The 22,222-nt window shown below is 53.3% G+C and overlaps 2 protein-coding genes across 2 annotated transcripts; one reads left to right on the forward strand and one right to left on the reverse strand.

Annotated features, from left to right (window-relative positions):
- Positions 1-1,936: 1,936 nt before the first annotated feature.
- On the reverse strand, positions 1,937-7,060 carry FOXL2NB (FOXL2 neighbor). Its single transcript, XM_003895041.5, is given in 4 exon segments — positions 1,937-4,158; positions 4,782-4,808; positions 4,811-4,900; positions 6,961-7,060. Coding segments are annotated over 4 exon segments (525 nt in total). The 3' UTR covers positions 1,937-3,850.
- A 230-nt stretch (positions 7,061-7,290) lies between these two features.
- FOXL2 (forkhead box L2) lies at positions 7,291-9,609 on the forward strand. The gene has a single exon (XM_003895042.5). The coding sequence runs from the start codon at positions 7,703-7,705 to the stop codon at positions 8,831-8,833; it is 1,131 nt and encodes a 376-aa protein (XP_003895091.1). The 5' UTR covers positions 7,291-7,702; the 3' UTR covers positions 8,834-9,609.
- The last annotated feature ends 12,613 nt before the right edge of the window (positions 9,610-22,222 follow it).

A 22,222-nucleotide genomic window follows, 5' to 3' on the forward strand; every position in this document is an offset into this window, starting at 1 on the left:
CTGAGATGGGAGGACTGTCTGAACCCAGGAGTTAAAGACCAGCCTGGGCAACACGGCGAAACCCCATCTCTACAAAAAATACATAAATTAGTTGGGTGTGGCAGTGAGCACCTGTAGTCCCAGCTACTCAGGAGGCTGAGCCCAGGAGGTCAAGGCTGCAGTGCACCATGATCACGTCATTGCACTCCAGCCTGGGTGACAGAGTGAGATCTTGTACAACAAAAAACAAAAAAGCTGTTTTTTCCAGTTATAGTAATAGTAATAATAAGTGCAGGTAAATAGTGGTTTTTAGAGAATGCTATCTATAAGGAAAAGGCCCTGTTAAAGTATGTTTGTCTATCTGTGTACCACTGTATTTGGTTTTATCACTTTGGAAACTGTTTGGCAGTATCTACTGAAACTAAATATATGCCTACTCTTACAATTCACTCAAGAGTAGCAAAATGCCCTTCACAAAAAAGACATGTACAACAATGTGGGCAGCAGCTTTATTTATGATATCCAAAAACTGGAAACAAACGTCCCTCAACACATGGATGGATAAGCAAATACTAGAATATTACACAGCAATAAAAAGAAATAAATGTCTAACACATGCAACAAGACCAGTGAATATTAAAAATATGTTGTGCAGAAAAAACTAGACATAAAGGCATATATGCTATACGCTCCATTTATATGAGGCTCAAGGCAGGCAAAGGTTATTCATGGTGATAGAAATCCAAATATGGGTTCCCTTTTGAGGCAATATTGATTGGAAAAAGATATGAAGGAACCTTATGACGTGCCAGAAATGCTCTATATCTTGATCCAGGTGGTGGTTACATACTGCATTATATGTCATAATACATCAACCTGTATATTGTTTACCATCTACATACAAAAATACAGAAAAAGCCTAAATGCCCATCAACCAATGAGGGGATAAAGAAAATGTGATATATATACACCATGGAATACTACTCAGCCATAAAAAGGAATAAAATAATGGCATTCACAGCAGTCTGGATGGAGTTGGAGACCATTGTACTAAGTGAAGTAACTCAAGTATGGAAAACCAAATATCCTCTGTTCTCACTTATAAGTGAGAGCTAAGCTATGAAGACGCAGAGGCATAAGAATGACATAATGGACCGGGCGCAGTGGCTCACGCCTGTAATCCCAACACTTTGGGAGGCCAAGATGGGCAGATCACTTGAGGTTAGGAGTTCAAGACTGGCCTGGCCAACACGGTGAAACTCCATCTCTACTAAAACTACAAAAATTAGCTGGGCATGGTGGTGTATGCCTGTAGTCCCAGCTACGCAGGAGGCTGAGGCAGGAGAATCACTTGAACTCAGTAGGCTGCCGTGAGCCAAGTTCACGCCACTGCACTCCAGCCTGGGCAACAGACTGAGACTCTGTCTCAAAAAGAAAAAAAAAAAAATTATATAATGGGGACTCAATGGGGAAGGGTAGGAGGGGGGTGAGGGATAAAAGATTACACACTGGGTATTGTGTACAATGCTCAGGTGACAAGTGCACCAAAATCTCAGAAATTACCACTAAAGAACTCATCCACATAACCAAAAACCACCTGTTCCCCCAAAACTATTGAAATAAAAACTAAAAAACTGACCAGGCATGGTGGCTTACACCTGCAATCCCAACACTTTGGGAAGTTGAAGCAGGCAAATCACCCTGAGCTCAGGAGTTCAAGACCAGTCTGACCCACACGGCAAAACCCTGTCTCTACCAAAAATACAAAAAAAAAAAAAAAAAATTAGCTGACTGTGTTGGCTCACAGCCATAGTCCCAGCTACTTGGGAGGCTGAGGCTGAGGCTGAGGTGGGAGGATCACTTGAGCCTGGGAGGTGGAGATTGCAGTAAGCCGAGATTGCACCACTGCACTCCAGCTTGGGCAGCAGAGTGAGACCCTGTCTCAAAAAAAAAAAAAAAAAGTGTTTAATAAAGTTATACCGCATACACACACACACACACACACACACACACACACCCATCTTGGCATGAGGAAAATCTCCAAAGGTAGAACAGTAATACAAAACTCAGCCCTTCTCCCTCCCTTCCTCTGGACTTTGTGCCAGCTAGGTATCTAAAACTGCCTTCCTGCATGGCAGTTGCCTATCGTCTTTAGGCAGGGCCCACTTTGTGGGCGAAAATTGAGCCAGGAATGAGGACCAAGGGGGAAGGGCTCTCTCTGGCGTCCCCTCATGGGTTAGCATGGGGCTGGAGACTGCAGGCCTTACCTTGCAAGCCAGTTGCCCTGAGTGCAGAGACCTGTTTCCAGTAAAGTCTAGTTTGAATGTTTCAGACAGGTCCTCACCCTGATTGGGGACTAAGGAGGTGTCCTTGTCCTTGCCTAAGGTTCAGCACCATGGTCATGCAGCTATGATGAGCAAGTAACCCCAAATGGCAGAGAACTCTCAGATCCTGAGCTGGCTCTCAATGGTCAAACCACTCTTCCTCAGCTACAGTCCCTTTCTTGGAAATTCTAACTTCATTATAAGGAAAGTGGCATTTCCCAATTCTGTCCAGTGGAACCGTTTTCTAATTCTATTAAAAAGTACTAAGCCCATCCTGGTGGGAAGCACTGAGTGAGGAGCAGAGGGCAGAGTCTGCCCATTAGCGCTTACAGTCTGGGTGTGGAGAGCGGCAACGAGGCAACTTTTAAGAGCACATCATGTTCCCAAGCAAGTCTGAGGCCTACTGGCAAGGCACTCACTATTCAGAGCTGAACAAAATGGCTTTGGGCCATAGATGTCATGAGGGACATCGGAGGATGCTTGTCAGCAGCTCCCACCACCCTAGAATCCGGCTCTGAGAGCATCCCAGGGGTCTTTGGAGGGAGGAGGGCCTGACTTGGCCCAGGACCCAGCCCCTTCTGCCTTTTTCCCAGTTGGCCTCCACCATGAAAAAGGCCTACAACTGCCTTGCATTCTGCCTGATTGACGGTGAGGCACATACTCCTTGGGACAAAATTGTGTTGGTGGACTCATACCCCCACATCAGCAAGGTAAAGAGGAGCCAGAGCTCTGGTCTACTGCCTCTCAGCCCTTCCTGGGGGAGAAAGAGGGGAGCTCAATGAGACACTTAACAACAAGAAACAGCTCTCATGTGTGAGTTCTTCCCAGAGTAGGAGGTCACTTCTCTTTCCTCTTTCTCAATATCTCTCTCTCTCCCCATTCCCCTGTTCTCTCCCAAGCACATAACTGACTTTGCTAATCCCAGCCAGGCAGACTAATACCCACTGACTTCAGACTTGGTGCTATGTGGGTGTCTGCTGCTGCAGCAAGCTCAGCAGAGCTGTGAGACAGAGATGAAGCCTGTGTGAGTGGCCTGTGCATGTTAAAGTGTATCTGGAATGTGCTCAGTACCTGAGCTTCTCTGTGGTCTGCGCAGCAATCCCACCATGAAAACACCCAGGTGGCAGCCCAGTCACCCCAGTCACAGGCCAAGGACATCAGAGAATCAACAGGCTTCTGGGAGTCAGGCTTGTAAACATGGAGCCCAGAGATCCTCCTGTGCCGTGAGATGGGAAGGTGAGCAGAGTGTGGAAAAAGCTTAGGGTCTGCACATTGGCTTGACATGTTTTCCACCGACATGTGCAGGATCTGAATTAGTATGTGTAGCTGGTGAGTGTGAGAGAAGTAGGTGGGGAAGGAGAACTAGAGGGGATCTGGAGTTGACCGAGAGAGAGAGAGAGAGAGAGAGAGAGAGAGAAGTGGATGGAGTAACGTGACCTAAGTGGAGGGACACCGGGTCCCTGAGGTGTGGGTGCAAAGGGAGGTGTGAGGGGCCAGGAGGGCGTGAGTGCTGATAGTTGTTGAGGAGTGGAGTGTATGGGGATGTACTAATAGACACAATGAAGCGTCCCTTTGCTGGCCAAGCACTGCAGAGGCCATCCCTACAAGCAGAGAGTTGCAGCAGGCTCTATTCTCTCCCGCTCAGGAGTGGGAAACCGGCGGGTGTTTCGGGGTCCCGCTAGGAAAGGGGACCGCGGGACCTGGTTCAGGCAGCCGGCGTCGGCGCGGGACGAGCTGAACGGTTCTAGCGAAGCGCTGCCTGCCTCAGAGCAGCCGCGACGCTCCCCTAGTAGAGCTGGGCCACCGGGAGCCAGAGGCGAGGGCCGCTTCTGCCGCTGTTGCAGGATTCCCGGCCCTGGGGAGAAAAGCGTCTCCATCAGAGCCGAGCAGATTGCTCACGCCGGCTGTCGGGACCTCCGAGGCACGGGGCCAGACTGCGAGGAGGCGCGGGAGCTGAGGCTGCGTTCGGTTGGCGGTTCACGGGAACCGTATCCGCAGGCGGCGCTCCAGTGGGACCACGGTCAGGAGGCGCCGGTGGCTGCTCAATTGCAGCTGCGGGACCCTGGAAAACTGGGGCAAAGAGGCAGTGATCTCTGCCCAGCCCACCACCCTGGCCTCTGGAAGTGAGCGCCGCCCCAAGGTCACTAAGCCGGGGCCCTGCGTCGCCCCAATGCCGCGGAGAGAAAAGGAACCGGCCCGGGCGTCCACAAAACCTAGGCACAGTATGCCCTGTTCAGAGAGGATCCCGACCCCACCAGCAACCAGCCTGCCTCCGAAGGCTGAGAAAAAATCAAGGCGTCCCGCACCGTTTCCTGGAGCGCCCGCTTCACCCACCTCTGGCTGGGCTGGCAAGGAGAGGATTGTACTCTCTTCCTAGGCTCCTCTGTCTCCAGCTCGAAGCCCCTGGCTTTTCCGCAGAGGCCTGGAGGGGACCTGAAAGTAATCATTCTGCCAGGCTTCTTGCCCGCATTTTCTTGCCTGTTTTCTGAGCCTTCGAATGCCGACCGCCATGTGAAGGCACATCTTGGGGAGACTGATTCCAGCCCTTCCCAGGGTGCACGCATCAGGCATCCTCTTCTGCACCAGGGCTGGGGGTTCTGTTCCTCCACGGAACAGTCAGAAATCAATATTTTCAGAGCAGAACTCCTTTCTACTCTGAAAATCCTTTAGAGGAACTCCTTCATTTGCCCCCAACCCCTACACACACACACACACACACACACACACACACAGGCTCCTTAAAGGCTGAAAAGGGAGCCGAGTATGGAATTCAGGGAAGTGATGACACACACAACAATGCTGTTACACCTGGCTGCTGCAGGGCTGAGCAGCGGAAATGCCTGTGAGAAGAAGAAAGAAAGAGAGAGAGAGAGAGGCAGAGAGCCAGCCTGGGTGGTCAGAAAAAAAAAGAAAAAAGAGAGAGAGAGAAAAGGAGAGAGGAGCCCCCACCAGGATAGGGCCAGACCCAGCTGTTTTTCCCCCTGCCCAGGCCCTGGCTGGGGGAGGATAGGCACTAGGCCAATCTGCAGCAGCCCCAAATCTGACTCACTACTCCCACCCAAAGCCTGGGCAAGGATGGGGGTAAGGAAGAAGAAAAACATCTGCACTCCTGCTCAGAAAGCAGCAGCAGGGATTCTGCAGAAGTGCTGCTTCCCCCATGCCTATTGGGTGCAGTGGGAGACCGCCCATAAAAAAAAACCAAGCTACTTTGTGGATAGCCTTGCTCCCTCTCATCCTTGTGACCAGGCAAGGGCTGCCCTGCTGACCTCTCTGGTGTCATCTTCAAGATGCTGAATTCCAAAGAGCCCCAGCACCCTTGTCCTCCCTCTCTTTCATCTCAGAATGCAGATCAGAGGCCTGAGTGAGCAGCAGACAACACTTGTAGATGGCCTGTGGATGCTGGAACTACAGGCCACTGAAGGCTCCTTGGGCTTCTGGAGAACTCTCAGAGTCGAAACAGCCTGGGAGGAAGAAGCAGTGACAGGCATTGAGCCAGCCACTCCAGACATGCCAATCACTAACGCACACCTACAGGACATCCATTCAGTCCACCTTCCTCCATAAGGCAGCCTTGCCCCACTCCTCAGCACCAAGGAGTTTGGGGTTTGAGGATTCAAAACACTGGCCATCTGTCTCATACTTTATAACTGCAGACTTTTTGTTAAGGCCAAGTTAAAAGGCACTGTTAAGGAGCATACTGTTAAAAGGCACACCTGATTTTCCCTGAAACAATCTCTGTACATGCTGATATAACTGGATTCCCATTAGAATTCTGCTTAAGGTAGGTGACAACTAACTCCTGATCTTCTGGAGAAAGATCAGAACAAATGTCTCATCAGGAGAGAGATTTGAACAAGTCCCTCCCTCAGCCTGATGTTTTTCTTCCCAGTCTGTGGCGAAATACATGCACTGGGAGGGAAAGAGGCATCGAAGAATTGTGAAAGAAAGGAAGAAAGAGGGGAAGGAAAGAAGAAAGGAGAAAAAGAGAAGACGCTATATCCACCAGCTACATTTACTCTGATACTTGATAAACATATTATGTAACTATCAGTATCAGTGTGTTTTACCTTGTAAATACAAATCTCACACCTTGTACATGTGCATACCTGTGTTTCTGAGCAGCATACATGCACCTGGTATCTCACCCATCTCAAGGACAGCTCTTCTCCATGACTTCCATATGTGACCCCTGTGCACACACATACACAGTCCCGCAAAGTCCCAGCAACATCCCCGGCTGTATTAGCGCAATAGCTGAGGGGCATCTACTTGGTGCTGTTAAAAGCACACATCCAACCTTCACTCCAACCCCATAGGATTAGTACAGGGATTCCAAGGAGGAGCCTGGTTCCTAGATCCACTGGCAACGCAGGGAGAGGCAGAGGTTATTCAGGCGGCGCCCCTGTACGACTATTCCCAGAGATCCTCTCCCCAGCTCCATTCCAGCCCAGTCACTCTGAGAGCGAGAGGGACAGGCCAGTCCGAGGTTTCTTCGTACAGTCACACGCGTTTCTGTGCTCATTTTCCCAAAGCCTCAGAGCAGCTCTCCCCACCCTACCCCGTCCGGCCCTGCGCCGTCTCGCCCCTCCCCAGCCCCGAGCTAGTTCAGCCTCAAGACAGCAGCAAACGGCAGAGCAAAGGAGTCGTTTTCTTTCACCTGAAAGCCGCGAGGAGGCTTGGAGCGCCTCTTCTCGCTGGGGCCCGAGCTTCCTGGGCTTTGGCTGGGTGCGAGTGGACCCCACCGGGGTCCTCGTCATCTCCCAGCCCAGCCCGCAGAGAGAGTACCGGCAGATTTCAAGGGCGCGTGAGCCTGGCTGTCGGCTGGGCCCCGGAGGCTCGCCGGGCGGGGGCAGGCCGGTCCAGGCTGTGCGGGGCGTTTACAAAAAGTGACTTGGAGATGAACTCGCCCGTGCGCGGCTGGCCGCCCCGCTATAGGGGCGAAGGCGCCTGACGCAAGCGGAACTCGGTGGAGCCCATACGAATCAGAACAGAGCGAGGCTCCTGGCGCACTAGGGACTCCAGGAGGCAGCTCTGCCAGAGACGCGGGTCGTGCTTCGGGAAACCGGGGGGCGGGGGGAGGGGAAGAGAGCAGAAAAGAAAACCCACCAAGGCGGGGACTGGCCTGGACGGGGAGGGGCGGCGAGGCCGGAGCCCCTCTCTGTTGGGCGGACTCCCCATGGCCAGAGGCTGAGCTCCACTCCCGCCGGCCGCTCCCTAGGGGAAGGGGAAGGAGAGGGGAGAGCAGCGAGAGGCCTCCAGCAAGCAAACGCGGGCGGCATCCGCAGTCTCCAGAAGTTTGAGACTCGGCCGTAAGCGGACTTGTGCGCCCCAACTCTTTGCCGCGCCAGCGCCTGGAACGGAGAGCAGAGGCGGCCCGGCCGCGGCGCGCCGGCTTTGTCATGATGGCCAGCTACCCCGAGCCCGAGGACGCGGCGGGGGCCCTGCTGGCCCCAGAGACCGGCCGCACAGTCAAGGAGCCAGAAGCGCCGCCGCCGAGCCCAGGCAAGGGCGGAGGGGGTGGCGGCGGGACAGCCCCGGAGAAGCCGGACCCGGCGCAGAAGCCCCCGTACTCGTACGTGGCGCTCATCGCCATGGCGATCCGCGAGAGCGCGGAGAAGAGGCTCACGCTGTCCGGCATCTACCAGTACATCATCGCCAAGTTCCCGTTCTACGAGAAGAACAAGAAGGGCTGGCAAAATAGCATCCGCCACAACCTCAGCCTCAACGAGTGCTTCATCAAAGTGCCGCGCGAGGGCGGCGGCGAGCGCAAGGGCAACTACTGGACGCTGGACCCGGCCTGCGAAGACATGTTCGAGAAGGGCAACTACCGGCGCCGCCGCCGCATGAAGCGGCCCTTCCGGCCGCCACCCGCGCACTTCCAGCCCGGCAAGGGGCTCTTCGGGGCCGGAGGCGCCGCAGGCGGGTGCGGCGTGGCGGGCGCCGGGGCCGACGGCTACGGCTACCTGGCGCCCCCCAAGTACCTACAGTCCGGCTTCCTCAACAACTCGTGGCCGCTACCGCAGCCTCCCTCACCCATGCCCTATGCCTCCTGCCAGATGGCGGCGGCCGCAGCGGCTGCAGCAGCGGCGGCTGCGGCCGCGGGCCCCGGCAGCCCCGGCGCGGCCGCTGTGGTCAAGGGGCTGGCGGGCCCGGCCGCCTCTTACGGGCCATACACTCGCGTGCAGAGCATGGCGCTGCCCCCCGGCGTAGTGAACTCGTACAACGGCCTGGGAGGCCCGCCGGCCGCACCCCCGCCGCCGCCGCACCCCCACCCGCATCCGCACGCACACCATCTGCACGCGGCCGCCGCACCGCCGCCTGCCCCACCGCACCACGGGGCCGCCGCGCCGCCCCCAGGCCAGCTCAGCCCCGCCAGCCCAGCCACCGCCGCGCCCCCGGCGCCCGCGCCCACCAGTGCGCCCGGCCTGCAGTTCGCTTGCGCCCGGCAGCCCGAGCTCGCCATGATGCATTGCTCTTACTGGGACCACGACAGCAAGACCGGCGCGCTGCATTCGCGCCTGGATCTCTGAGAGCCCACCGCATGCCGGTGCAGACGGATGCGAGGATGCAGGGACGCGCGACGCCGGTCCTGGTCGCAGCCGACGCCGCCGCCGCCAGCCGGACCTCACACCCTCTGGGCCCGCCTCTGGATCCAGCGCCCGGGGTCCCTCTGTGCTTTTTCGCTCTCCTCAGCTCCTCTTTGTTCCCTCTGCTTGTCCTCCTGTGCTCACCTCCCTGACCTCTATGCCCTTGCACTCCCCTGGCCTGAAGCCGCCTCTCTGTGCGCTTTTTACTGGGCTCGTCTCTTTCCGGAGCCCCAGCGTCTCCCGCCCAAGTTGACCGCGGAAAGGGCCCGGGGCCGAGGTGCGACCGGGCGTCGGCGGCGCAGACCTCTTGGCCTTCTCTCACAGGTCGGTGCGCTCGCGCTCGGCGTTCCCCGCCCGACTGCCGTGCAGTCAGTCCATGGCTAGACGCGCCGGACAGGACTGGCGGCGGGACCCGCGCTGCCTGAGAAAGGGACAGACCAACACGTGTGTTTGCTCCGCGAACCCTCTTGAAGCTGTTCAGAAGCCGCTTGCCGCGGGGTCCACTGGGCGGGGCGGGGGTTGGGACCCAGCGGGAGCCGGGACAGCCTGGCTCCGCGGCCTGTACTCGGTTTACACCGCGGGCCGGCGCGGAGGGAGGCCGCGTTTCCTTCGCTGTCAGTCCGGTCGCTTCGGGCACCTCCGGGCCCCGGCGGCTGGCTAATGTTTTGTTTAAAAGATCGGTGGAGCTTTTTAAGAGAATATTAAAAAAAAAAAAAAAAGTAAGGAGAAAAAACATTCACCGGGCAACCGGGGAAGTATTGTGGCCTTGGAGCTTGCTAAATCCAAACATGAAAATCAAAAGCTTTAGTATTCCTCATCTTCTCTTCTGGAAGATTTGCGTGAGAGTTCCTGTCGGGCCTTCAAAAAGCTGTGTTCAGAGGTAGGAGAATATATCCACTAAATATGGTTTCGTCTACCAATTGGGGAAGTTTCACCCTCTCCCTATCTGAAGAAAAAAATCAAAAACAAATGTCCCCGGATTTTCCGATGCAAGTCCTGGATGCAGGGAGATCACTGCCTGCCTGGCCCACGCTGCAGGGACGGCTCGTCCTCCCTGCTTTTTGTTTTTCAAACGTCCTGCTTCTCCCACCTTGGGAAGGAGAAATGTGAAACCCGGCAGCGGCCGACCTAGGTGGTCTTGTGGCCCGGAGCCGGTCCGGCCTGAAAACCATAGACCTGGTTGTACTGTAACTTGTTTGGGGGACCAAATTTTCTAGAGAGAACTAGAGCACTTTTGTTGTGTTTTTGTTTTTGTTTTGTTTTGTTTTGTTTTGTTTTTGTTTTTTGCCTTGTCGATTCCCGAATAAATTTTTTGTTCTTTCTTTTAACACGGACTTCTTTATTTCCGTCGCGCCTAAGTTCAGCAGCTAGTTCAAAGAGGGAGATTTTCAGCACAATTTTCTTTTTTTCAGAATGAGCTAAACAAAGATTGAGAGCAACCGGGGTGGCAGGCGTTTGTGGCTGTCGCTGCTGCTTTGTTTTCCTGGGGATTGTTTGTTTTCTGTGTCATCACTGGCCCGTTGCGGCTGTTTAACGTCAGCAGAAAGTTCGTTCACAAGGCGCGACTGTAGGTAGGACTCGGTTTATTTTTGTACCCATTCAAGTTTGTATTCTACCTCATATACAGTTGTACTAGGTATATGGGCTGGCTGTGTTTTTATTATTGTTCTCAAACTTTTCGATTTTGAGTCAACTATAACAGCCAAGAGTTTGTTCCGAATATTAATAGATAAAATTCTGGTTGTGGAAATGCGCTGCAAGCTGCTAACCTCTGTACAAATGTGAGGAGTGACTGATTTGTTATTTTTAATAGTCAGAATTCATTTACCTTGAGATATGGGTCGGAGATTTGGAGGTTTCACTAAGGATTGAACATACTTCGTGGCTGCAGAAATTTAGTCTTTTTTCTTTCTCTCTCTTCCTTTACTGAGATCTTCAAATAACGAATTAAGATCCGTGCTTCCGCGCAGGCACAAAGGCGTTTGACCTGGTTGCAGTCTGGTTCTCCCAGGCGGATTAGGGGGTGATGGGCCTTCACTCTTCTGATGGGATAGATGACTTCCGACTTCTGATAGGATAGATCTGCTGGCTCTTGCGGGCTGCTGCTCAGCTGAGACTAGACCCCGCACCCAGCGGTGTGTCCCTCACTGCCCCGGTCTATCTCGGGGCCTGGCCAGCAGAGTGGCGGCAGGTCCAGGCCGGCTGGTGGGCCAGGAGCGGTCTTCCACCACGAGAATGAGCCTGCAGGCCTCTCACTTCAGCCCTCCAGTGGTCAGGCGGTAGGAACCTCAGGGTGGTATCCCCGTTATGTGTAGTTGGGCCCAAGTGGCTTCTGCTCAGAATGCCCCCCGCCCCCCACAGGCATCCTGCCAGAGACTACAAGGCAGGAGACTAAGCCATGGGGATTCTCGGGGGGCATCACCTCAAGACTGAGACTGGAGCCTACCAGGAACCGGCAGGAGCAGGATGGAGAGGGAGGCTCAGCTGGAGCAGGAAGCCCTAGAGGCTGGTCAGGGCTGGTGTCTGGGTGCCTTTGGTGCCCAGCTGCTCCATTATCTGGCTGAGGGGAGTTGCAGAACAGAAAGCAGCCTGCTATGTGCGTGTCTGTTTGTGCTTTGTCTAATGTGAAAATGTAGCCCATGGGCAATTAATTGTGTAGTCTGTATCTGCTGCAAATGTGTGTGTACAGTGTCAGTTGTGCATTGGTGACAGGGTGGGAGGTGTGTGTGTCTGTCATTCGCCTACAGAGTGGGCATTTATTTTCGGCATTGTAATAATCATATGGCTAACACTTAGGAAGTGCTTACTGGGACCACAGTGTGTGTGGCATTCATACCTCACTGGTGATGTGTGCATTTGTGGGTGTGTATTCCTGGCTTGCTGAAAAATAAAATAATATGGACAGAGCCTTTGCTTCATCAGGCAGAGGCTCCCTGTTCTGAGGCTGGCTGTGAGCACTCTCCCAGCTGCTGTCTGAAGCAGAGAAAGCAGGGGAGGGAAGTCTCCAGGGCCAAGACCCGGTGCGCAGGTAGCAGCCCACCTCCAGTGAGACAGAGAAGTTGTCTGGGGCCAGCAATGGAGGACCAGCCTGTCTGCTCTCTGAGAACTGAAAGGCAAAAGGCACCCAAGGCTGGGAAGAGAGCAGCAGCCTCAGCAAGTAAGGAAGACGAAATGAAGGAATCAGTGAGGGTTTCCTGGGTCTACACAGGGATTGAAGGAGGTGAGAGAAGGGAGCCACATCATACCCCACTTCACCATGAATGCCCACAGGAAAAATCTGTCTAACTCCAGCCCTCGGGATTTCTCCAAAGCTCTTAAGTTTGGTCATTTTCCTCTGTGCCGAAAGTTTAGTTCAATGGCAGGCTGTCTTCGTCTCTCATTTCCTTTCTCTTCTCTCCCTCTTTGCACTTTTGAGTTTCTATTATAGAAGCTGATTTAAGCAATTCCTGAGGGCAAAAGTATTTAAGAGAGTTATATAGCAATTATGCCTTAGCATATACAGTCTGGTCTAGACAGCTGGGCCATGCGGATGTATGTATATATGTTGGCCAGTGTGTAAATACAATGTAAATAGAGTTTAATACAAATACCTGGCCACTTCCTGAATGTCCTGCCTAATGAGTTGTTCTTGCATGAAGATTATGTGTGTGGTTGGTATAAACATCCTCACACACTGCCGACAGTATGAGCCCCCTCCTCACATTTACACAGAAATTCTTAGAGTCACCTCCACCTCACTAAAATTGCCCAGTCAGAGTAAGTGGGTTGGTTGGGAGAAAGCGGGGGGAGGTATCCTATTCTCAAGAGGGACCTGGAGAAATCTTTGCCATTGAAGTACATGCACCAAGGGACTGTGGGAAGGGGACCTACAGAGTTCTGGAGATGGTCCTGTACCCTACTACAGAGGGTATTGACGGCCTCTTTTCTGCTTGCATCAGTAAATAGTTCGCAGCTCCACATCTGAGGCTTAGATGAGCAAGAGGCCCTGGACCTTTCATCCGAGATTAGGTGCATCCAGCCTTCGCCAGGGTTTCCTGGAAGCCAAGGCTGGAGATGGAGCTGCAAGGAACCCCCTGGTGGAGGTTGGAAATTGGGGCCAGACCCAGGCTTTATGCAGTCCGACAAGCAGAATATGGGCCAGGAATCTGAGTCTGGCCCAAAACAGTTTGCTCTCAACTGAGCTCTTCCCTTTATGAAGGCCTGGGCCAGGCTTCATGGACAGAATCGCCAGACCAGACTCCTGGCCTCTGTGGGTGGGGGGTCTAAGGCCAGGAAACATCTTGATCAGACTCAGGACCCCTGCAGTGTCCCCATTCTGCAGATCTAACCTGGTGGTGACCCTGGGGCCCTGCCCATCAGGCCTGCCACCACTGTGTGGCAGTCCCTGCTCCTTGGAGTAGACTGTGGGACCCTTAGAATATGGGAAAGGATGGGACTAGGAACCCCATACCTTAGGGACAACCAGGAATTAAGGATTCTTAAAACCAAGCAGTCTTAGCAACTTTCCACTTTCTGGAGAGAGGGCTCCCAGTTGTCATAAAAGAGTGTCTTGCGTGTAGGAACCCAGAATTACATTACATTTGAGGAATCTCAGGTCCTAAGAAGAGAAGAGACCAACCAGAGGTCATCCAGCTATCTGTGGGGCAAATGGTCTCCGAAATTTTAAAAGGAGACTTGACAGCAGCTGAGCCTAGCTGCCACTGATGCTCAAGGGAGCTGTGTAGTAAAGGAGAGCCTCCCAGGAGTAAGAAGGGAGAGCCTCCCAGGAAAAGAAGGAGGCACAGTCTGAGCTGTGGGCAGACTGTGCCACAGAAACTGCTGCTGTGCAGGCTGTTTGCCGCACAGGCTTGGTGCTGAGCTGTAAAAAGCTTGTTCTGGGATCTTGTCACTTCGGGGAGGTGGCCTGTGCAGAATAGGGCAAAGACCTGGCCTGTTCAGCCAGGAAGAACTGGAATGGAACCTGATGTCCTCTTTAATAACTATGTAATGGTGGGCAAAATACACATTCAAATTTCAGTGTTCTCCTCTATAAAACAGAAATTCTTATGTGTGTGTATCAGAATTATTAAAATAAATTTTCTGATTTTTAAGTGCCCAGTTTATAGTAGACGCTCAGTAATGTTTTTCCCTTCCCCTACATAAAAAAAGGAAGGAAGCAAAGAAGGAAGGAAGGAAGAAAGGAAGGGGAAAAAAACTTTTAGTGATAACTTTCTAGGATTGGACTTCCTAACCCACCCTGCGAGCATCTTCCGGGGCCAGGCGCACGTGATTGCATCCACCCTGCCTTAGCCCCTTGTCCGTAGTAGTGAGGCGCACGCGGTTACCGTCACAGCTAACACCCAAGCCCTGAAGGCACACACGGTGGGCTCTGAGACCTCGTCCGGCGCTCCTCCAACCGCCCTCTCGCTTCCCCCAAAGCGGTCTTCACACATTTAGGAGGTTTACTCTGAGAAAGGCCGTGCTGACCCGAGAAGCGGCACCGACCCAGGGGCTTGGGGCCAGCCACAGCCCCACTCACAGGCTCTCCGGCTGGCGCCTGCAGTCCTCACGCGCCTCCCTCGACTGGTTGATTTTTCTTTTTTTTTTTTTTTTCTTTTTCTTTTTTTTTTCTTTTCTTTTTCAGAAAAACAGAAGGCAGCCACCGGGCCAGAGGTTGCAGGGTCAGCCTGTGGGCGAGGCTCTCCTAGGCCTTTGTGGATAAACGGGAAACCTGAGGGGCAAACGCAGGAAGCGGGTTGGGTCGAGTTGCGGGCGACAGAGGCGCCGCCAGCGGGTGGAGAGCGAGAGAGGCCCGTGGCCGGGAAGACCCCGGCCTGGAGCGCCTCGCGTCCCCGGGGCCCTGTTGCCGGCGCTGCAAGCCCAGGTCTCAGGGCGCGGGCTAAGTCACCTTGCCAGCTCTAAACAAAATTCGGGAGAGAATGAGTCGGCCAGTCTGGGCACAGGGTGCTCTCGACTGCGGAGCGGCGGACGGAAGCGCAGGGGCCCTGATTGCCCCCAGAGGTGCTAAGTGCACAGGGCAGTGGCTGCAGAGCCCCGCACGAGGCCGACTCAGATCATCCATGTTGGGACCTCAGCCTGCCCGGTTGTCCTCAGTAATAATAATAGTATGAAACCGAGTTTAAAAAAAACCTTTCCCCGCATTTTCCTCTATGTACAAGGGAGAAAAAGTATTTCTAGGCAGTCAAAGAAAAAAAAGGGGCGGGGGGGCGGGCAGGATCCCAGGAAACTTTAATCTGTATGGACGAGGAGCGAAGGGGAATATGCCTTTTGCCTTTTTTGTTTGTTTGTTTCTAGAAGAGAAAAAAAGGAAATTCGACACATATTTTTAAAAATCTTCCCCCAACAACCGCTAAAGGCTGTGAGTGTGAGCAGAGAGCCAGGAAACCAAGCCCCCGCCCGCAGTGACACCGGGCCTTTGTCCTCCTTCCTGAAGCCCCCGCGACTGCTGACCGTGCGGAGATAAAGGCCGGGTCAGGACCCTGTGGAATCCCGAGGGAGGGGCGGCGGGGCCGTCCCACTGGCCACTTTCAACCCCATATAGGGAGGTTTGGTGGGCCCAGCTGATCCCCGGAACAGGGGTGTACCCACACCCAGGCTCAGAGGAGGCACGGATCTGCCTTTCCCCCACGAAAGGCTTCTGCCACTAAATTCCTTGGACCTTGCCCCCACCAGCATTATGTTGTCCTACTTAAGGTCTCCTAAGGCGTTAGGGACTGTGGCTCGCCACCGGACCCGATCCCCAGAAACGGAATCGTGCTCAACCTCTGTGGCGACTCTGGCTTTCGCTACCGCTGGGCTCGGTTGGCCGGCCAGATCCGAACCCGTGCATCGCTTGTTCCAGCTGCGCCTCTCAGGGGCGCCTCTGTGCCTTCTCCGGTCCTCGGAGACTCCTCCAGCGCCCGGCCTCGAATTTTCTGCGCAACACTCTCCTATCAGCCGAACGGGTCTGCAGAGAAGGCGGGAGAGTGTTTGTGACCCTGCCCTGTCCCTTTCGATGACTTAAAAACCCAGGTCGCGGCGGAACCCAGCCTCCACGGCATTGCCTTTGCAGGCGGCAGCCTTGGGCTTACGCCTGAGGTCGTTTTCTCCACAGACACTTCTGGGTGATGCGAGTGCTGCGCAGCTCAGAACCCTTGGAAGGATGAGAGGAGGACAAGCCCGGCAGCCTGCCGGTGCGGTGATGGAGGGCTCTTCGGTAGCCACACTGCGCGCCTCCCACGCACACCTTAACAGTCTTGGGGCCCCGGGCCAGCGCTGCAGCCCAAAGAGACCCTGCAGACGCATTTTCTCCCAGGCGTGGCAAACCCTGGCTTCGCCTCCCTTCACCATGGCTTGTGAGGGCAGGGGGCCCCCCCGGGGGCCGCCTTCCCTGACCTGAATGAGTCAGGGACCCTTCTTTATTTTCAGTGGGGGTGTGACCTGGGGAGATAAAGGAAGGACGACACACCTGGGAAGTGGGGCCCTGCAGCCTCTTGTACCCGGAGCGGCCTCCTTCTCCGCTCCCTCCCCTCACCGGCAGGCTCGGGGGTCTTGGTCCTCACTGAAACTGGAGCCGCTCACCGGCCGGCAGATGAGAGATAAAGGAGCCCGGAGGCGCCGAAGCGCTGACCAGCAGACCCGGCTCCGGACTTTCCGGCGCTCCAGAGCAGCACCCGAAACCCTACTTCCCGGGTGGCACCGACTCTGCTCGGAAGAAATGGGTCGGCTGAGCAGCTCCTCCGGTGCCACGAGGTGTCTCCAGGCAGACAGTCGTGCTCGCGTGTGTACTGTGCATGCACAAGACTGCAGGATGATGTCCTGTATGAGCCCTGTATTAGCCCCTTTGCTCTCAGCCAGACGTACACGCATACGTGTGTGCATTTGTCATGTGTCTAGGGACAGGTGTGCACCTTTACACATACGTGATGTGTATGTGCACACATTTGTAGAACGTTCTAGCATCTATCCTGTTGGCTCCTGCAGGCACTTATAGGGCTGGCTGCTCATAAGTCATCATTACACCTCGCATTTACACAGGCCTTTTCAGTTTTGGCATGATTTTCAGAATCACCCCGGGAAATACTCTCCTTTGAAAGTTTACAGATGAGGAAACAAGCCAAAAGAAGCTAATGGGTGCCCGTTTGCACACACTCTGAGAGAGATCGAGGTCAGCCAAAGATCCCGCCCGCTGTTGAACTTGGGTGTGTTGGCCGAATGTGCTCATAGATGGGTCTGTTTAGCGCCCCAAGCGACCTCAGGTCCGGCGGGCCTTGGCCCTTCACCAGGCTTCCTGGGAGACCCACTGTGCCGGGTGTTGGGTCTCAATTCCTGTGCTGATAAGCACTATCTTCTGGAGCTGGGTGATCCTAGTGCCCAGGGCGGGAAGTAGGGAGTTGGCCGGAGTGCCGCTAAGGCGATCCCGGCGGTTCCACGGCCGTGGCTGCCCACGCGCAACTGGGTTGCAAAGCCTGGCGGGCCTCGGTCTCTAAAGCAGCCACGCCAGGCAAACGTGCGATGATAGGATCCTTTCAGCCCACCTGCAAACCCAGGAACCCAAGGTTGCCGGAGCAGTGAGGAAGTTCCTGCTGTCTGGAATCCCTAGCGCCCCTACAAGACTCGGAGCCCACCATGCCCATTTTACAGACGTGATTAGTCAGAGGCTAGAGCGGTACAGTGAGTTGCTCAAGTTCAACGTCAATTGAGTGACCAGAGTCGGGACTGGAATCCCCAATTACGTGTGTCTGAATCCTTAGTCCACAGTCCCTCTGCCCCAGCACGGATCGCTGGCACCTCTGGCTCCTGCGCGGCCAGGAGCCATCCCGCTACTAGCCTCCGACTTCCCTCGCCAAGAACGCGAAGACTATCATAGCTCTCACCAGCATCATTTAAAAGGTTTCCACACGCTTGGAAGCTGTTGCTTGAAAACAAACTCCCTGTATGCGTTGGGTTTTGTTTCTTTCTTTCTAACCCTTCCTGAGGCATCTGGTCCCACTCCACCCTCTAAAGCCCTTGCCGTCGCAGAGTGAGGCTGCCTAAGGGCTGTAGCTTGACCACATCTCGGGGGTGCCCTTGGGCCTCTGCGCCGGGCTCCTGCAGACTGAGGTTGCTGGTCTCTGGGCTCCAAGGCCGCCTCTACCCCGCAGAGCCCGGGAGCTGGAAGGGAGCCCGCGGTTTGGCGAGGTTGCCGTTCGGGCTCACGGCCTCGAGGCTGCCCTCTGCTGGCACTGGGCGACATTACCGCCGCCTCCCTCTGCGGCCCACGAGCTGCACCCACAGAAGGGGCTCGCCCAGAGTCAGGCGAACTCATTCTCGCTGGGTCCCCAGAGTGGCTGCTGCACCTTCAGCCACTGACAAGACCCTCCCGTATTTCTCAATCCGAGACTTCTGTTCCTCCCCCCGCCCTCGACACCAGAGGCTCCGGTGTTCGGACCCAGAGACAAGGCAGAGAGCCGGTGCTCTGTGCTGGCAATTCCACCTCTTCGCGGCGCCAGCTGGGATCCGCGGCCAACCAGGCACGGCCACAGGCGGACGCTGGGGGACTCCAGGGGTGGCCCCAGGCTGTGCTTGTCCCCTTTACTCTCCGCCACCATAGCATTGATTGGCGCCCACGGGTCCCGACCTACGCCCAGAGGAGCCTGCCCCCCGCCTTTCAACCCCACTTGATGGTGGCCTACTCGCTTGGCTGCCTTTATTTCTTGCAGTGCACTTGTCTCTCCAACCAAATTAAGAACTCGTTGACGACCGGAAGTGGCTGCTCCCTACCCGCACCGCACAGGCCTCGCTCAGGTTCTGCTGAGACAGAACTGATTCCAGAGGCCCCCATTCTTGCCGTTGAAATAAACCTTAGGCAGACACTTCTGCCTGCTGCATCCATTCTAGACAGAGTGGGGTAAAAATTACTCAGTCATCGTATCTATGCATTTCCAGTGCTATGTATTAGGACTTTCACATTTTCACTTTTCCCATCACAAAGATAATTCAAACTGAAGAAAATTGGGAAAATAAAACATTAAAATGCACAAAAAACACCAACGCTACAATAATCCCATCCCTCCTCGAGGTCACAAGGTAACCATGGTTAACATTTTGATGGCATCCTTCCAGTCTTTTATTTATATATTTCAGTTAAAATAAGTCTAATTTCCAATAATTAATAAATGTACATAAAATGTGCAGTTTTGCATCCTGCTTGTTTTAACCTTTCGCCATAGGGTTTTTCTCCATATCTTATTATTTGAAAAATGATTTTCAATTATTGCTTAATAATCCATCCTTTGGATGAACCATAATTTTGTTATACATCAGCACCAAGTATCTGTTTTAGGCCCAGGAAAGTTTCCCTAAGCCACACCCTCTGAATCAGTCTTGATCAGTTAATATATAATCAGTAGTTGATCAATCAGTGTTGAGCCTTTCTTTTTAATTTTTTTGTTGTTGCGTTCTTTTCTTGTTTGTTTTGAGATGAAGTCTCATTCTGTTGTCCAGCCTGGACAACAGTGGCACCAGCTCAGCTCACTGCAATTTCTGCCTCCCAGGTTCAAGCCATTCTCCTGCCTCACTCTCCCTGGGAAGCCGGGGTTACAGGCACCCACCGCTACGCCTAGCTAATTTATGTGTTTTTAGTAGAGATGGGGTTTCACTATGTTGGCCAGGCTGGTCTCAAACTCCTAACCTCAAGAGATCCACCAGCCAGGTGCAGTGGCTCACACCTGTAATCCCAGCACTTTGGGAGGCCAAGGCGGGCCGATCACGAGGTCAAGAAATCGAAACCATCCTGGTCAACATGGTGAAACCCTGTCTCTACTAAAAAATACAAAAAAATTAGCTGGGCGTGGTGGTGTGTGCCTGTAGTCCCAGCTACTCAGGAGGCTGAGGCAGGAGAATCGCTTGAAACCGGAAGACGGAGGTTGCAGTGAGCCAGGATCGTGCCACTGCACTCCAGCCTGGGCAACAAGAGTGAAACTCTGTCTCAAAAAAAAAAAAAAAAAAAAAAAGAGAGAGAGATCCACCCACCTCAGCCTCCCAAAGTGCTGGGATTACAGACATGAGCCAGTATGCCTGGCCATTGCTGAGTCTTTTGCTAGCCTAACAAAGAGAGTCATGGTCCCATTCTCAGGACACAAAAAAACTACCCAGATATTAGGGACTGCCTTGACCTAGAAGAGGGCCTTCTAGCCCCTGCTGCCAGCCATCTCCCTCTGCTGGAGACCAGTGTATCTAGAGTGGTGAGAGGGATGAAAGAAAGCAGGAACCAGCAATGTGTCTGAAGAGCTGTCCCAGCCTGCTTCTAGGACCAAAGCCCTGTATTCCCAAATGGCACACAAGATGATGTTTGTCACCTGGGGTACTGTGTGCAGTGTCTTGTAATGGTTAGGAGTCAAACATGCCTTCATGTAATCCTGAGTCTTCCCCTTAAAAGGTGTGTGACCTCAGAAAAGCTGCTCAACTTCCCTGAACCTCATTCTAAAAATTGGAATAATAATGCCTACCACATCAAGCTATTGTAAGTATTCAAATAAATGACACACTCAGCCTGTACAAATAAATCATCAATACACAGTAGCTACTGCTTCTTTTGCCTCTGCAGCTACTATCGCTGTTGTTCTGGCATTAGCTGTGGTCTTGGGGATCACTGCAATTGCCCTCTCCCTCAACTTCTGACCCCATTGCTACTGTTAAACACAAGCCCAAATCCTGGCACTAAGCCGGATCCAGGTCCTCAGGGCTGAAGGAGTCATTTCCAGCATTCTGGTTGGGCTGCTCAGGACCTTCTGACAATCAGGCCTGGGCTTGGGCTGTTTATACTAGAACCGTTAAAACAGGAAAATATGCAAACCCTTCATTCACAGGGATCCGGCTATTGTTGGGTCAGAAATGATATTTTTGTTTCTAGAGTAAAAGGTACATTTGCTGCCTTACACACACACACACACACTTTTTTTTTATTCCTTTGGTTGTGTCTACAGAGCTCAGAAGGCAAAGTAAATGATCTGGTTCATTTGACCAGCTCAAGCAGCCAACCTGAAAAGGTCCTTTGGCCTGATTGATGTTTATATGTACTCCAACGAGCCTGAACCTCACTGGGCTCTGTTTAGTCCATCCGCAGACTAGGCCCTTATCCATCTCCCAGACAAAATGCCTCCAAAATCCATCTCCCAGAAATGATAGGTTGATAGCAACGCCGCCTCCATCTAGGAGGCAGTTAAAGAGGAATTTAATTTTTTTTTAATTAACCCTACCAGCCTGATCCCAGTAGACTCAACTGCACATCAAAATTTCATGGAAAAAAGTTTTTAAAACACAGATTTCAAGATCCTCTTCAAACTAAACAGCTTCTGCCTCTGGAGATGGTGCTTGGCAATCTATGTGTTTATCTGTAGTTCCTCCAGGTGATTCTCAATAAGCCTATGGAGCCACATTAGGGAATCACTGCAGTTCTCAATTGAATTGAAAACAGGTTTCTCCGGGTGGACTCCAGAAAATACAGAGTCCAGTCTTCCGCTGGGACCACATGGAATTAGAAAGAGCTTGGGTGTAACTGTGGTGGGGGAAGGGAATACATATTTGTTTTTGTGTGCTTTTGATGTGCTGTTGTCTGTGCACACGGCAGGCCTCTTTGGTCACAAGTAACATAAACCCACTAGAGCTGGCTTTAAACCAAACAGGTGGCTGGGGTGGGGGGTGTTTTTATAAGGATTCATGAGTAACCCCTGGAACCCCAGGCAGGGTGATAGCCAGACTCCCTGAAGGGCTGTGCTGCAACAGGGGCTGAGGTGATGGCAAGAACCAACTTTTCCTGCTGCTCTGGTCAGGTCTCTCCTCTGCTCCATTTGAGAGAGGAGCGCCAGTGATAGCTGTAATTTCTGAGTGCCAGTTCAATCTTCCTGTGTGAGACACCTGATTGGTATCCTGGGTCAGGTACTGTCCTGGAGATACACCCCAGTCCTGTCAACTGGAGCTGAGGAAGAGGGTCTGCTGTAGCTTCTGATGGTCCCTCCTTGTGGGAAGAGGGCAGTCATGGCACTCATGAGAGGCTAAGCAGGCACTCCAGAAAGTCTTACTTGTTTCAGTCTAGCCTGTCCAACCACTCAAGCAATAGCGCAAGGATTTTTTATCCTAGCTGCACTACAAAATTGCCTCGGGGGCTTTAAAAAACTATTGTGCCTTACCTTCATATCTTGGGTGTAGCCAAGGTATTGGGATTATTTTTTTTTAAGCAACACTGGTGATTCCAATGTACACCTAAGGTTAAGAACCATGGCCGGGAGCAGTGGTTCATGCCTGTAATCACAGCACTTTGTGAGGCCAAGGCAGGCAGATCACCTGAGGTCAGGAGTTTGAGACCAGCCTGGC

Source organism: Papio anubis, chromosome 2, assembly GCF_008728515.1.
Source record: "Papio anubis isolate 15944 chromosome 2, Panubis1.0, whole genome shotgun sequence".
Taxonomy (NCBI): domain Eukaryota; kingdom Metazoa; phylum Chordata; class Mammalia; order Primates; family Cercopithecidae; genus Papio; species Papio anubis.